The 15474-nt window shown below is 30.3% G+C and overlaps 1 protein-coding gene across 1 annotated transcript; it reads left to right on the forward strand.

Moving 5' to 3' along the window:
• The first annotated feature begins 11277 nt into the window (after nt 1–11277).
• LOC132063954 (early nodulin-like protein 18) lies at nt 11278–14379 on the forward strand. Its single transcript, XM_059456741.1, has 2 exons — nt 11278–11563; nt 13687–14379. The coding sequence occupies exons 1-2, from the start codon at nt 11368–11370 to the stop codon at nt 14121–14123; spliced, it is 633 nt and encodes a 210-aa protein (XP_059312724.1). The 5' UTR covers nt 11278–11367; the 3' UTR covers nt 14124–14379.
• Nucleotides 14380–15474: the final 1095 nt, after the last annotated feature.

Here is a 15474-nt window from a genome sequence, read left to right on the forward strand (position 1 = left end):
TTTATGTATTTGTGTCTTTTTTTTTTTTTTTTTTTTTTTGGCGTTGGGTATTATAAGAACCATGAGAAAAAGGATAAATACATGCCCAAGAGTGGGTATATAGAAAACGTTCACTTTTGTGTTGGGATATACCAGTATGACTTTTGTGGAGAGATGGTGATTATTTTTCTTTCCTCATAATGAAGCCTTCTCATTGTAAGCGTAAGGACACAATTATCAATGTTGAATCTTGTTAGATGTTATATTCATTGTTTATCTTCTCTTATTTATGTGATGCTTTTATATAAAAGTAGATATTTAGCGTAAAGAATATATAATTTGTGTTATAACAACCATATACCCATATAGTCCCACTTAGTTATATGAAAGCAAAATTTTCATTCACTCCTTTAATATTTTAACTTCCATTTTGATGAAATAATTTAATTCAAATCAAATTTGGAACGAGTAATTTGACATTATAACTTATGTATCCTAATTTTCTGTTATTTATAAATAAATAATCTATACTGAAGTTAATGAACTTTTAAGACAAATGCATAATTTAACTTGTCTGAGATGGAGACTCCTCTTAATCGACGAATATGGATATGGAAAAAAATCTTTGGAGGAAGCATTACAATAGGCGCGATGCGGTGCGAATTATGCGGATTAATTGGGCTCAATGCGGATATCGAGCACCAATCGACAAAGAACGTGAAAAATGAGGTGGGAGGTTCGATAGCTTTTGAAAAGTAGACTTTAAAACAAAAACAAAAAAATTGACTTAAATAAATAAGATTAGGACCTAAAAGTAATTAATTAAAAAGTTTTAAAAAAAATTTGAAAATTATTGTGAGGATTACAAAAGTCCCCGAGTTCGATAAACTTTTGAAAAGTAGACTTTAAAAACAAAAAAACAAAAAAATTGACTTAAATAAATAAGATTAGGACATAAAAGTAATTAATTAATTTTTTTTAAAAAAATTGGGAAATTATTGTGAGGACTACAAAAGTCCTCACATTTGCTCTTATATAATATAGTAATTTGTATGCTTTTAATTGTTAGTTTATTCATCTTTTCATTTCTGTTATATATATAAGTGCCATTGGAGGACTAATACAACTTCATCAACTTGTATCAAAAATTTTACAACTTGTACACGCAATTAATGTTTGTACCATAAGCTATATAACTTGTACACTTTACTCAATTATTTTTTTATCCCACGTGGACATATGTCATAGTACTTAATATTTATTCCCTTCTCATGTATAGACGTATGCACTTTAATTTTAATTCTCCGACACATTTGTTTCCTCCATGCACTTTTACTTGTTCATTTTTTACTTTTCCCGTTCTTGCTGAATATTTATTCTCTTCTCATGTATAGACGTATGTAGTTCAATTTTATTCTCCTACACAAATTTCTATTCTATTTATTTATTTCTATTATATATATATGTGTGTGTGTGTGTGTGTAAAGAGAGGGCTAACATAGCAATACAAATTTGTACCACAAGCTATATAAATTGTACAGTTTAACCAACTACTTTTTTATCCCACGTGGACATATGTTATAATATTGAATATTTATCTCTTCTCATATATACACGCATGTACTTCAATTTTAATTCTCCAACACATTTATTTCCTCCGCTCACTTATACTTGTTGACTTTTGACTTTTGACTTTTCAAGTTCATTAAGAATTAATAAATGAAGTACTTCCTCCGCCCCATGTTACTGGGCCATGTTACTAAACAACTTTTTTATCCCACGTGGACATATATCATAGTACTGAATATTTATTCTCTTATCATGTATACACGTATGCACTTCAATTTTCTATTATATATAAACGTGAAAGAGGCAATTATTGTACTGGGAGCAATGTCAATTGTACTATAAACTTGGACCAATCTCATTGGTCATTGAATTTGTTATGCCTCTTTATACACACGTGTCTTTGTATTTTATTTCGAAGACAACACACGTACACACTCACAAATCATGTTTCCTTCACCTCTTCCCTTGATTTCTAGGGGTTTTCTTCAGCAAATACTTATCTGTATACGTATATTCCACTTTTACCTTTATTTTATTACTCTATTATAGAAAGCACATGAAATTGTACTCTAAACAGGAACTAACATGTGTACATTTCAGAAGTTTAACATTAATTCTACCTCTTGTGTGTTTACTTTTTAGGTCCCCACGTGTCCGTAGTGTCTCAATTGTCCTTTTATTTCCTTCATTTGGCATATACTTCATCTGTCTCAATTTAAGTGTCCAAGTTTGACTAAACAATAAAAATAGACTTTTGAATCTTGTGGTTCTAAATTAAAAATGTGTATAATATAATAAAATATCCTTTGAATCTTGTGATTATAAACTTGACATGTACGATATTTGAATTGCAACTTACTAAATATAAAAAGAAGTGGACATAACCAAAATAAGACAAATTTAACAACAACTGAGAAATTAATGAAAAAAATAAGAGGAAAAGAAACAAAATATGGAGACTCACTAAGGAGTTTCATTTGTGGATTGCTTCTTCGCTTAATCACTTCTCCTCTTAATTTTTTCATTGCTCCTCTTTGCTTTGATATTTGATATTTAATTTTTCATTTTATTGCTTATTTTATTCTTCTTTGCAATTCTCTGGTAGTATTATATATAAGTGGCAAAGGAGGACGAACACAACATTAACAAATTGTACAAAAAGTTGTCTGAGTTGTACACTAAATTTGGACTTATTTCAATTGTATTTGATTTTTTTTTTCCCGTTGTGGGTCCATTTCATTTAACAAGTACTACTACTTGGTTTGCCACCTATTCTCTGTACACGTGTATTCCACTTTTACGTTATCATATTTCTTTACTTCTATAATTCATTTTATTACTCTATTATAGAAAGCATATGAAATTGTACTCTAAGCAGGGACTAACATGTGTACATTTCAGAAGTTTAACATTAATTCTACCTCTTGTGTGTTTACTTTTTAAGTCCCCACGTGTCTGCAGTTTCTCAATTGTCCTTTCATTTGGCATATAGTCCCTCTGTCTCAATTTAAGTATCTAAGTTTGACCAGACACGGGGTTTAAGAAATAAAAATGGACTTTTGAATTTTGTGGTTCTAAATTAAAAATGTGTATAATATAATAAAATATTCTTTGAATCTTGTGATTATAAACTTGATATGTAGGATATTTGACTTGTCAACTTACTAAATATAAAATAAGGCGGACATAACCAACATAAGACAAAATATGGAGACTCACTAAGAAGAATCACGGTATCCTTTGCAAAATATACAAACCATAAAAACTAACTAAAGTAAGTAACCAAATTAATCATGTTCGGCCCCGTGCATCCCACGGGCATAATTTGCTAGTTTTACTAATACATCTAGTCAAAATAAAAACAATATGATGTTTAAGTAGTTCAAGACTTGGCTAGCTGTTTTTTTGTGAAGAGTATTATCTTGGTCAAATTATTTGAATAATATTATAAAATTTTGATAGTGTTGAAATATCAACTTCGAATTTTAAAAAAGGACATAAATTAAAGGGTAACTATCTTGAATGTGATAGATTAGTGAGATACACATCAACGTTAACTAATTAAATTATAATTGATAATATTTTTTATTTAACCCAAATCATATCATCTGAATACCAAATAAAACTTAAAGTAAATGTAAGTAACATGTCTATTAAATATATTTTTTATTTTATACCTAGAACTGTCGTAGGCAAAAATAGTTATATCAAAGGGTAATACAACCTTGTTATCAAAATATCTATAGAACATCCCCTTCTAATTAGCTTACAATATTCAAAATAGTATTAGATTTTAAATATTTCGATATCGTCTAACAATCATGCTCCGTCTTAAGAAAAACTTCCTTTAAATATTTTATTACTACCGTCATATCAAAAAAGTTACGATATATGTTTTATGTTTGTGTCTTATGAGATTGCTGTTATGTTTTGGGGCATGGAATATTAGAAGGAACATGAGAAATTGATAAACAATGCCAAGTATTAAAAACATAAACATTGGTGTTTAGGATATGTAATATTGTCCGAGAGATAAACATTATTTTTCTTTCCCTTATAGTCAGAGGCGGAGCCAGGATTTGAAGGTTGTGGGTTCGAGTTCTAATTCTTTAAAGTTACTGAGTTTTAAATTAATAATTTGTACATATTTGACAAAAAATTTAATACTAATTATAGTTTCAAAGTTTAAACGCAAAAATAATAATTTTTTCTCATCGCGCAAGGACATAATTACCATAATACTTATAAATTAAAGGATCAATAATACGAACAAAAAAATTTAATACAAATATATAGTTCGGATCAAAACTTTAAGGAGATTGGCCGAACTCAGGATTAGTTGAAGAGTCCAAAGTTCCTCCATAAGAACATCTTCCTTAAATATAAAATTACTCTCTTTTGTAGTGAATTAGTTGGAAACTTAGTAGGCATTTGGTCATAGATACCAAAAACAAATTCACTTTTTTTGGAATTTTTGAAGTTGGAGTGAACGACAAAAATTTGAAAAACAAGTTTTTGCTTTTTGGTATTCGGAATACATCGCGCAAGGCCATAATTCTCTCTTTACTCTCTCTTTCTCTATAATACTTATAAATTAAAGGTTCAATATTACAGTTGAACAATAAAATAATAAATAAATAAAATATAAATAAGTAAATATTCGGACACCACTTTCTCCGCCGATTGCCACTATACATGCAATTTAATATTCAAATGCACTCATAATCCAACAAATTCAAGCAGTTCAAAATAGCCACTTATTTGTATATATCTTTGTCAATTAACAATATGATATTGTCTTTGTCAAGAGACTCCAAAGTTCCTCCTCTAATAAGATAAGAATCATCTTCCTTTTCATTTAAATATAAAATTTCACTGAATTTTGTCTTTTTGTAATACTGTATGTTCATGAATTAAGTTGACAACAACAACAATCTAATGAAATTTAGTAGTGTACGTTTGGCCATAGATAGAAAAACAAATTCACTTTTAAAAAAAAAAAAGGTGAAAAAGACGGAAGTAATAGCAACTTTTTGCTTCCAATTGGAATGTGGAGTTGTGTTTGGCCAAAATGACATATTTTTATTTTTGAATTGTAGTTTTTTTTGAAATGTATTTCGTTGATAAAAAGTGAAAAAAAAAATTGAAAAAAACAAATTTTTTTTTTTTTTTTATAATCCACGAAATACAAATTTGTGAAATTTTTTTTTTTTTTTTACATATCATGACACAATCCACGTATTTTTTTATTTATTTCGTGAATAAAAAAAGAAATATAATTTTTTATTTTTGCATTTTGTGTATTAAAAAACGAAATAGCTACAAAAGTAAAAAAAGGAAAAAAAATATATATATATATATATATATATATATATATATTTATTTCGTGTATTAATGAAGGAAATTAGAATTTATTTTCTCTCTTTACTGAACGAAATCTCTCTTTTTTTTTGTATTTACTAACTTCAATATATATATATATATATATATATATATATATTTTTTCCACTTTTCATCTACTTTTTATTCTACAATACAAGGAAGAGAGCCTTCTTTATATAGGTGTATGATTTCTCCACAAGTAAATGTCAAGAAAATGGATAATTTAGTGTGATAATAAGTAGGAGATACTGGGAGAAAACATGCTATAGTGGTTACAAGAGTTACAAGAATAATGACACCACTTTCTCCGCCTTATTGCGACTAATACATGCAATTTAATATTCAAATGCACTCATAATCCAACAAATTCAAGCAGTTCAAATATATATATATATATATATATATATATATATATATATATATATATATATATATATATATATATATATGATATTGTCTTTGTCAAGGGAGAGACTAACTGCATGTGCACAATATGCAGTATACTTCTCTCTCTAATAAGAAACTCTCCCCATAAGTTAATCCTATACCACTCAACTACCGGTTTTCATATTTACCTTTCTTCAATGCCACCGCTTTAATATGCCACAAATGAATTCAGGTAGTTACTGAATTTTGTACTGCTCATAAGTTGTAATACTCTTGTTTCCATCTGATGTTCATGGAGCCAATTAAGTTGACAACAACAACAATCTAATGTGATTATATAAAAATGGGAGAGTAAAGTTGCTATACCTTACTCTTATCTCGAGAAGGTAGAAAGGCTATTTCCGAAATACCCTCGGCTAAAAAAAAAAAGGTGAAAAAGACAGCAACACTGTAATTTTTGCAAGGACACGTCTTCAATTGCTTCCAATGGAGTGTGGGTTTAGCCTAAAAGCAATGGGTCAGAGTAAACAAGTCAGCGGGTTTGAATTTAAGGTGGGAAGGTTAACCATTTAAATGAAAAAATATATGCGGTCACTCATAATAAGTCACATGATTATTTTTTTAATTTGGAAAATTAAAGCCGTGAGGTTTAGGGTGTTAGGCCTCATTTGTTTGAACTTAATGGAGGTCCGAATCTGAATGGTTCAGACCTTAGGCCATTAAGTGCATTTATTTGCATTAAGGTCTAAGCACTTATTCGGTCTAAATAGGTCTTAATCATTAAGATCTTGAACTAAGTCTTAATATCATTGAGGGTTATTTTTGTATGCATAATTTTTACCACCAACTCCATCCTCACCCCAACTCCACCCCCCACCACCCACGCTCCACTCCAACCCCACCCCTCCATCTCAACCCACCCACCTTCCACTCCAACCCCACACCACCCCCACCACCCAACCACTAACCCACACCCACTCACCAGCCACCACCACTATAAAACATCTCCACCATTACTAGTGAACATAAATGTTTTATTTTTTTATCAAATAATATTTTATTTTATTAAGTTTGTATTTATCTTCTAATATTTAGTTACTTTTTTATTTGAATTGTATATTTATTATGTTTAAATAAATACATTATACACATTCAGATGTTGAAAAATAAACAGTCTTAATCATCCAGTGTTTAGACTTATTGACAACGTCTTAATCATTCAGATGTGTATTCAGATTTAAATATCTTAATCTTAATGAAAACAAATGAGGCCTTAGTTTGACAAGTATTTTTTAGTTAAAAAAGTTAGGTTGGGGGTATTTTTAGCCAATAGGTGAATGAAGGATATTAGTGAGCCATTTTTCATACATTACGGGTATTGTTGACCCTTTTCGTATATAAGATTGTACCAAGTTTAAGCCTAATTTGTTTTAACTTAATGCAGGTCTCAATCTTAGTCATTTAAGCCTCATTTATTTTTCTTATTTTACATTCAGTTAATGGGTCTGAATATATCTGAATGATTAAGCTCTACAACATAATCTTACTATCATTAAGATGTCTGTTTAAGAATTTCTGCAAATATGACGGTCACACTCTACTTTCACCATCACCACAACCACCATACTCAGCCATAACTATCATCGCCGCCAGTCACCACCACTGTCTACCGACCACCTACTACCCAGAACCATCATTCCCTGCCACAACCACTATCACTGTCAATCACCACAGTTAATCGTAACAACCATTAGCCACCATTTACAATAATCACCACTAGCCACCGTTGCATTCATTAATCACTATTAAAAATCATCATCATTAACCACCATTATATAACCACCAAATTCCACCATCAACAATAATTGTTGATCACTATTACCAGCTAGGGGTGTACAAAGGAAACTGACAAATCGCACCAAACCGATAATCCGAATCAAACTGAGAAAAAATCCGACTAGTGATTTGGTTTTAAAAAGAAAAACTCGATCACCATTGGTTTGGTTTGGTTTTAACTAAAAAAAGTCAAACCAATCAACCCGTTATTACATGTATAAAATTTCAAAAATATTTTATACATAAAAATATTTATTTATAATATAATTTATAAATATTTCTTAAACATTTTCATAATTTTTGTCTTTTAACATATTATAATACTACAATATTTATTCAAACCAGAAAGTTAAAATAGTAAATAGATTATCACAAAACCTACAAAGCCCAATTCTCATGTGCGCAAGGCTACTCTCTTGTTCTAGCCTATTTATTAACCCAATAAAGGACTTCTCATTATAAAGTGGAAAGAAAGACTTTGCACCACCAATGAAGGACATTTTGCATTTTACTAAGGTCAAAAGAGAAGTGAAAGAAAAAGAACCCACAAGGAAACTTTGACTTTGCATTACCAATAAAGAAATTACTATACATAATTCTCACACTTATTTAGCATGACTTCGTACTTTTAGATTATGATCATTTTCTATATGTCTCATAGATCAGCCGTATTTATTATAGCATGAATAGTACAATTAGATTATGATCATTTTATTTTATGCAATTTCATTACTTTTTTTTTTGTTGTTAAATATTTTAGTAAAATGTCATATCTCATATCACATTTTGTGTTATTTTCTTTAAAAATATTTTAATTAGATAGTCATAGCTTATTAGGACTGAAGAAATATTTAAAGTACAAGTTATATGTTTTCTATGAAGAATTTACCAGGAAAAACCCGAGCAACCCGAGAAAATCGAGAAAACCCGAAGTTGAAAAACCTGACTTTTGTTGGTTTGGTTTATAGATTTAAAAACCCGATGCAATTGGTTTGATTTGGTTTGGTATTTGAAAAACTCGAATCAACCCGGTTCATGTACACCCCTATTGCCAGCGACTACACCACAAGGTATTACTGGCCACAACCACCATCATCCATCAACATCGTACCCAATCGACGCATATAATCACCATTGCTGGACATCAACAACAACCATATAATTTTCTTCAAAATATTTTATTGAATTGGTAATAGATTAAATTTAGTATTTAATTTGAAGTTTTTAAATAAAGATAAATTTTATACATTCAAATGTTAAGAAAACAAGCCGTCTTAATTATACTATATTTAATTTTAATATAATCTCTTAATATTCAGATGTGTATTCACATATAAACATCTAAATCTTAATTATTTAAATTCAGACGCCTTTTATCAAAGAAAACAAACGAGGCGTCGATGCGTTTGCATTAGTTTTATTTAATGTATATAGAAGCATGAGTTTGGAGGTGGTATCGTCGTCCACCTCCTTCCCGTGTAAAAAAAAAAAAATAAAAAGTGGACCCCACATTAAAAATCAAGCAATATAAAAAAAAAATGGACTCCATATTAAAAAATCAAGCAATATCCATGTAATTTTCAAAGTATCCCCATTAAGTCAATAATGGTAGATTCATTGCCACATGCGTATCAACCCATTAGTGGGAGCAAATGAAATCATTGCACAACAAAAAACGTGGACCTCGTATTATTGTTTTCTTCAAAAGGTTAAGTACCCAAACCATACAATTTCTTTTTTTTTCTTATATTAGCCTTAGATCTAATCTAGATATTTAACTGTTGTATTTGCTATTCTGCCGTGTCATTTATTTGTTATGTTTACTAAAATAAATATACTTAAAATATTTATATTTTAAAATAAGATAGAATTTAATTACTTTTTCATTTTTATTCTTACTCTAATAAATGTGAAAAGAGATTAATGTCATAAAAGAAAAAATAATATTAGATGGAGATCAAATAATAAATAAGGTAAATTAGTCAAATTATAATTCTAATTGACATTTCCTTAAAAAAAAAAAAAAGGGCAAAAGACAACACGACAAGTAAAATGAGCTAAACCAGGAATATTCACCAAAAATTAAAAAATAGTAGTTCTTCATTTAAATAGAAAATCAATACTTTGTTTCGTTTTAAACATGTAAAATTAATTTAATAATTTGAACTAATGTAAATTTGATTTAATTTTAGAATTATCCAAATCAAAATTTGATAAAAAAAAAATAAGTATTGTTTAGGTCCAATCCACATACATTAACAATAGATTATTTTACACCTTTAAATTAATCGAATTAAAATTCAAGTTATCAACTGATGCTTAAATATTGCTATTGTTTTGTCTCAAAGAGGGGAAAATAGTTTCCTTTTAAACGAGTCTTCTATTTTAAAATGTATTAATAAATTTTTTGCAAACTTTATATTCGTAACAAACATTAATATAATAAAGTTTGGATATGGAGCACAAACTACGGTGTTATATTAACCGTGTTTTGAACATACAACTTATTAGTAATATAAGTAAAAAGATTCAAGCGAATTTTTATTTAAAAAGCTGACAAAATAATGAATAAAATAATTGCAATTTGAGAAATTATATAACCAATTAACATTAATAAGAAAAAAATTTGAAATAAAAGAAAAATATATGGGTCAAAAAATTAATTTGATGTGTAACTATATAACATAAACTTTAGTAGAATTTAAATTAAATTTTAAAGAAAATACATTTATGATGTGAGACTACACGATAATAGTTTCACTAAATTGATATAAATGATAAAAGTACTTATTAACAATATATCATTGTAATTATGAAAGAAGAACAAAAGCAAATATTGTATCATGCTAACAACTTTTCTGCTATCTGCCGAGATAGAATTTGAATTATGCGCTGAACTTTCTAATTTTTATTTGTGAATGGTAAATAAGAAATGATTGATCTTCAGGAGAATAATGTATAATGACTCACGGTTGTTGTATAAAATACAATTCAATCTAAGAAGCAAATATATATCTTTGCAAACCTAATAAATTTATAGCATTAAGCGATAGTAAAAAGCAGATAGAATGTTATATTCTTTGTGTTTTACAACTTAAGAAATGAATGTTTACATAATTAAAAAATAATAAGTTATGTTACTTTATTAAATTATACTACTAAAGTTTTGTTTAGGACCAGTAGAATGTTAAGATTTCAACGGAACAAAAACTTTGAGATGAAATAAAATTAAATAATTTACTGTATATACTTCTTCGAACAAAAATGTAATCATACTAATATTATGTTTGTTATTAGCCCATATTAAATCTATTCGCACGGGCATCAACATCTATTTGGATGGATGTGTGTTTAAGTCAAGTATGAAAAAGGAAAAAAGGGCAGAAGAAGAAGAAAAAGAATACAGTACAACTAGCATTCCCTTTTGAACACCAGCTGTGGTCCACTACCATGTGGTCACACAATTAAAAAATAACGTGGCTGGCGTTATTCTTTCTTTATACCTTACCTATGTCACGAGTAATCAAATCATCTTTCACATTTCTTTTCAGATCGTCAAACGTTAGTAACAACAACTGTACTTCCCATTAAATAGGTACTAAACTATCACGACTCTCTCATACATATGTCACGAGTAATCAAATCATCTTTCACATTTCTTTTCAGATCGTCAAACGTTAGTAACAACAACTGTACTTCCCATTACTCTCTCACATGACCATGAATTCCATGGTCTTCCTGGTAGTGGTTGCACTGTTCTCCAATGGGGCAACTTCACAGTCAACTGGATATACTAACCACACAGTTGGTGGTCCAGCTGGTTGGTTCTACAACATTGCCACTAAAAAAGCTTCATCTGATTACTCTGCTTGGGCTGCTAAACAGACTTTCAATCTTGGTGACTGTTTGAGTAAGTTTTTTGAGCACCCTTTTTGGTCTTTGTTAGTTCTTGATTGATGGGTCTAGTCAAATCTGTATGGAACTTCTATTATTTGATACTCTAATTAACTTTTCCTAATGTTGCTGAGTTTTTGAGCAGTTTTAGGGAGAGAGAGATAGCAGGGTGATTGTTTTTGGATAAAGATTGCTTCTTTTTGGATTATTATGATTGGTGGAGCTGAATCTGCTTGTGATTTTTTTTTTTTTTTTTTTTTTTTTTTGGTTTTGAAATCAAGATTACTCCTTTTTGGATTATTATGATTGGAGGAGTTGAATCTGCTTGTGCATTTTGGGGAGATAGACTTGTTAATAAAACTTATAATCTTGGCTATTAGTAAAACCTGGAGCTACTAGACATCATCTAAATAGTGACTGATTTGTGTTATGCCTTTATTTCGAGTATATATATTGTTGAAATTTTTAAGAATGTCACAAAGGAGTAGTGAGTCCAGTGGTACCTTGAAGTTCCTGGATCCACCTTTGAGTCTAAGGCAATTATAGATTCTAGTGAAGAGTCTTGAGAGATCAGAAGTTTTTTTGACTTGCATTTGTGAGGTTCTTGCCGATTACTTGGAGATGTAGTACTTGATTAGGTCTTACATTCGGGGATCCTGAAATCCTAATGACTTCTGAGCTCAAGAATGCTGAATAACCAGTTCTGCTTTTCTGCTGCTACATCTCCTCACCCATCTCATGTTATAGACTTCTCCGACTGGTAGAGTAGTTCAGTGGTACACAATCTTTGTGGTTGATAGATCTTGTCCTTTATTCCGTCCATTTATTTGATTCTTAGATCTCGAAAGTCATTACATAAATTAAATACCACTGGCCAGAGAAGGTAGAATATGTGTTGGATCATTGTTCTGATGAAGGAGGATGTGCTTTTAAGTTGAGGAAGACATCTTTATGGAGTAAAATGATGGTTGAAAAGTTTTGCTAGATTGCTCTTTCTTTCACGTGGTAATAGCATAGACAAATTTGAGCATTGTAGAGAGAGTTCAATGTTCCCTTGACCTGTTCTACAATGGTATATTTGAACGTGCAAGAGTTTTCTAAATGAATCTAACTGATATTCTTAACAAGAAAAATGAAACTAACTAAATTTTATTAATTTCCCCTCTACATTCTGCCGCCATAATTCAAACAAATGTCATAAATTATTGTTGTGTAAAGCTAGTTTTGGAAATTTTATGTAATTTGAGGAAAATGGACGCTGAACTTGCTTCTCTTGCCAGAATCCTTATGTGATATTTTAAGATGAAGTTAGTTATAATCGGGTGATGTCTTATTTCAGTCACATGTCATCTGATCTACTATCTCCAAATATGCTGTGAGTGATTAGATTAGATTTAAGTGAGATAAAATATAAGACGTATGTTGCAATGCCGTTCTAGTGAATGAAATGAAAATAGAGTTTGTTACGTAGTTAATGGCTTGTGTAATTGTTCCCTTGAAGGAGAAAAGTGGCACTGATGAAGAAGGTTTACTTCCTGTTCCATGTTCTTCTATCTTGATCCAAAAGTTACAATTTTAGTGTACAACAATTGGGATCACCGTGATCTAGAAGCTGGAGTTAGAGTAGCTTTCATTTTCCTTATGGTAGAAATCCCTTCAACTTGAATCTTTGTACTCTATATGTTTACTAATAATAGTTGATTGTGTAAGGGAGGTGTAGCTAACATATTTCATGACAGCTCCATTCAAAATAAGCTGGATATCATAATTGAGCTGTAATTCACATTAAAAGATTGCTCTGGATGTTTATATGTGATCATAAAGTATGTATGAACCTCATAAATATTGTTCTTGCAATTACAAAGAAGCTGCCATATCTGACCAGGTTTCACTTGAAAGTCATCAACTCCCAATTATATGAACTGTTTCGCGATCACTGTTTTGTTAGTCTAGTCAGTGACCATGGAATGAATTCAAAGTTTGCATTTCTATGCAGAAGAGTTTCTGAAGTGCCTTTAATTTACTTATATGCATTATTGATATCCACAAGTAGAAATTAACAATCACATCTTTATCATATGTTGGTTTTGTATCTCACTTTAACTGCTATTCTAATCAGTTCTAAATTTATATGTGTAGTATTTAGTACAAACACCAACCAGACAGTTATTCAAACATACAATCAGACCACATATAAGAACTGCACCATGGATGAGGCTTCAGATGATGACACATTTCAGTATCAAGGAGGCAGCAATGAATTTGGGAAACCGATGACAATCGCTGTTCCATTGACCATCAAGGGCCAACAATACTATTTCTCCGATGCTGATGATGGTGACCAGTGCCTGAATGGCATGGCATTTGAGATCAAAGTGGGACATGGTAAGGGACTCCCCCCGAGCCTCAACCAACCACCTCCTCCACCTTATGTGGAACCACCATCCGCTGTCGAAGATGCCGAGTCACCACCTATCACCGTGGTAACCAGCCGCCCTAACAGTGGTGTGAGGAGCAGTGCTGGACTCTTCTTGGCGGTTTCTGTACTTGTAATGTTGGTGTTGCATTTGGTCTGAGGTAGAAAGCTATACTTCCTAGTTCTTTTGAGAATCTGGATAGCTCCTAGGCAGATTGAGTTTTGGAGCTATCTTATATTGTTTAGGAATGAGAGAAAGAAAAGGAGTTAATTCAACTTATTACAGGTTTTTCTATTTTAACATATTGTCATATTTTTCATTCAATTGTACTGTTGTAATGATTCTTGCCCTGTATTACAGGAAGTTATCTACTTTAGCCAAGAAAATTCTAATAAAACTTCCTGATGTATTTTTTTGTGACTTTTGGGACTACTTTGTGGCTTAGATGCAAAGAGAAATTTTATACAGGTTCACTGGACATATTAATGGAGTCTTTGGTTAGTGAATATGATTGGAGAGCAGATTTTGTGATATATATATATATATATATATATATAATTTTTTTATATATATATATATATATTTTTGCGAGATTTAATTTGGCGTCCATACCATACTGAACACATAATTTTGAGTTTTATATAGGAAAAGCAATATAATTAACTCCGGATAGTTTAAAGAGGTAACATTTTGAGTCTTTTGACAATAGACCGCATATAATTATCGACCATGCAAAAGGTGATGTTTCTATGCAAGCAAAAGGTGATGTTTTGATATATGCAAGATTCGAAAAGCAGCTTCTAAATAAGATGATCTCGGCTTGTACATACAAAATTAGCTAATTTCTCATTGTGTTGAAGATGTAAATAATGTCTAGGTAAAAATTATTGTAGTCTGCTCGAGAAACTTGATGTTATTACATCTTTCAAGTGGTCGGTATGGCTCATATATTTTAGGACAGAGAATGCTCTGATCTCAAAACATAGACCAAAAAGAGAACACGCGTGTTTGGCCATACCACGAGTCCGTTTGGCTTAGCTGATTTAAAGTAGTCGATAAGCATTAAGTGTTGATAAGTAATTTTAAGTGCTGAAGCTGATTTGATAAATAAACAGTTACGCGTTTGGATAAAAATACTGATTATAAGCTGCTGAAGTATTAGACAAAAAAGTGATAATAAGCATTTTTCTGTTACAATGACTTAAGACCCTGACTGCCCAACCTGAGAGCAGATAGCTAATGCGTTGCCGCTTCCCAGATTGGGTAAAAATGTACCCTTAAAATCGTTTTACACTTATAAGAACGTTACTTCTATAAGTTTTTAAATACCAAATTATTTAAAATACAAAATAATTTATGCCTCATTTTATTTTTAATTCAATATTAATTAGATAAAATTATTTCTTAAGAATATAACTTATTTTATGATAAGCTAAATTACAATCATAAGCTATAAAAAAATAGTAATAATTATACTAAAGTACGTCAGAATAACATACTCAAATAGTAC

Source organism: Lycium ferocissimum, chromosome 7 (assembly GCF_029784015.1).
Source record: "Lycium ferocissimum isolate CSIRO_LF1 chromosome 7, AGI_CSIRO_Lferr_CH_V1, whole genome shotgun sequence".
Taxonomy (NCBI): Eukaryota; Viridiplantae; Streptophyta; class Magnoliopsida; order Solanales; family Solanaceae; genus Lycium; species Lycium ferocissimum.

Bases quoted from the DNA above. Each gene is read 5' to 3' on its own strand.
- LOC132063954 (XM_059456741.1), top strand. From the start codon at position 11,368: ATGACCATGAATTCCATGGTCTTCCTGGTAGTGGTTGCACTGTTCTCC. The intron at 11,564-13,686 runs GTAAGTTTTTTG...TTATATGTGTAG, and splicing joins CAATCTTGGTGACTGTTTGA to TATTTAGTACAAACACCAAC.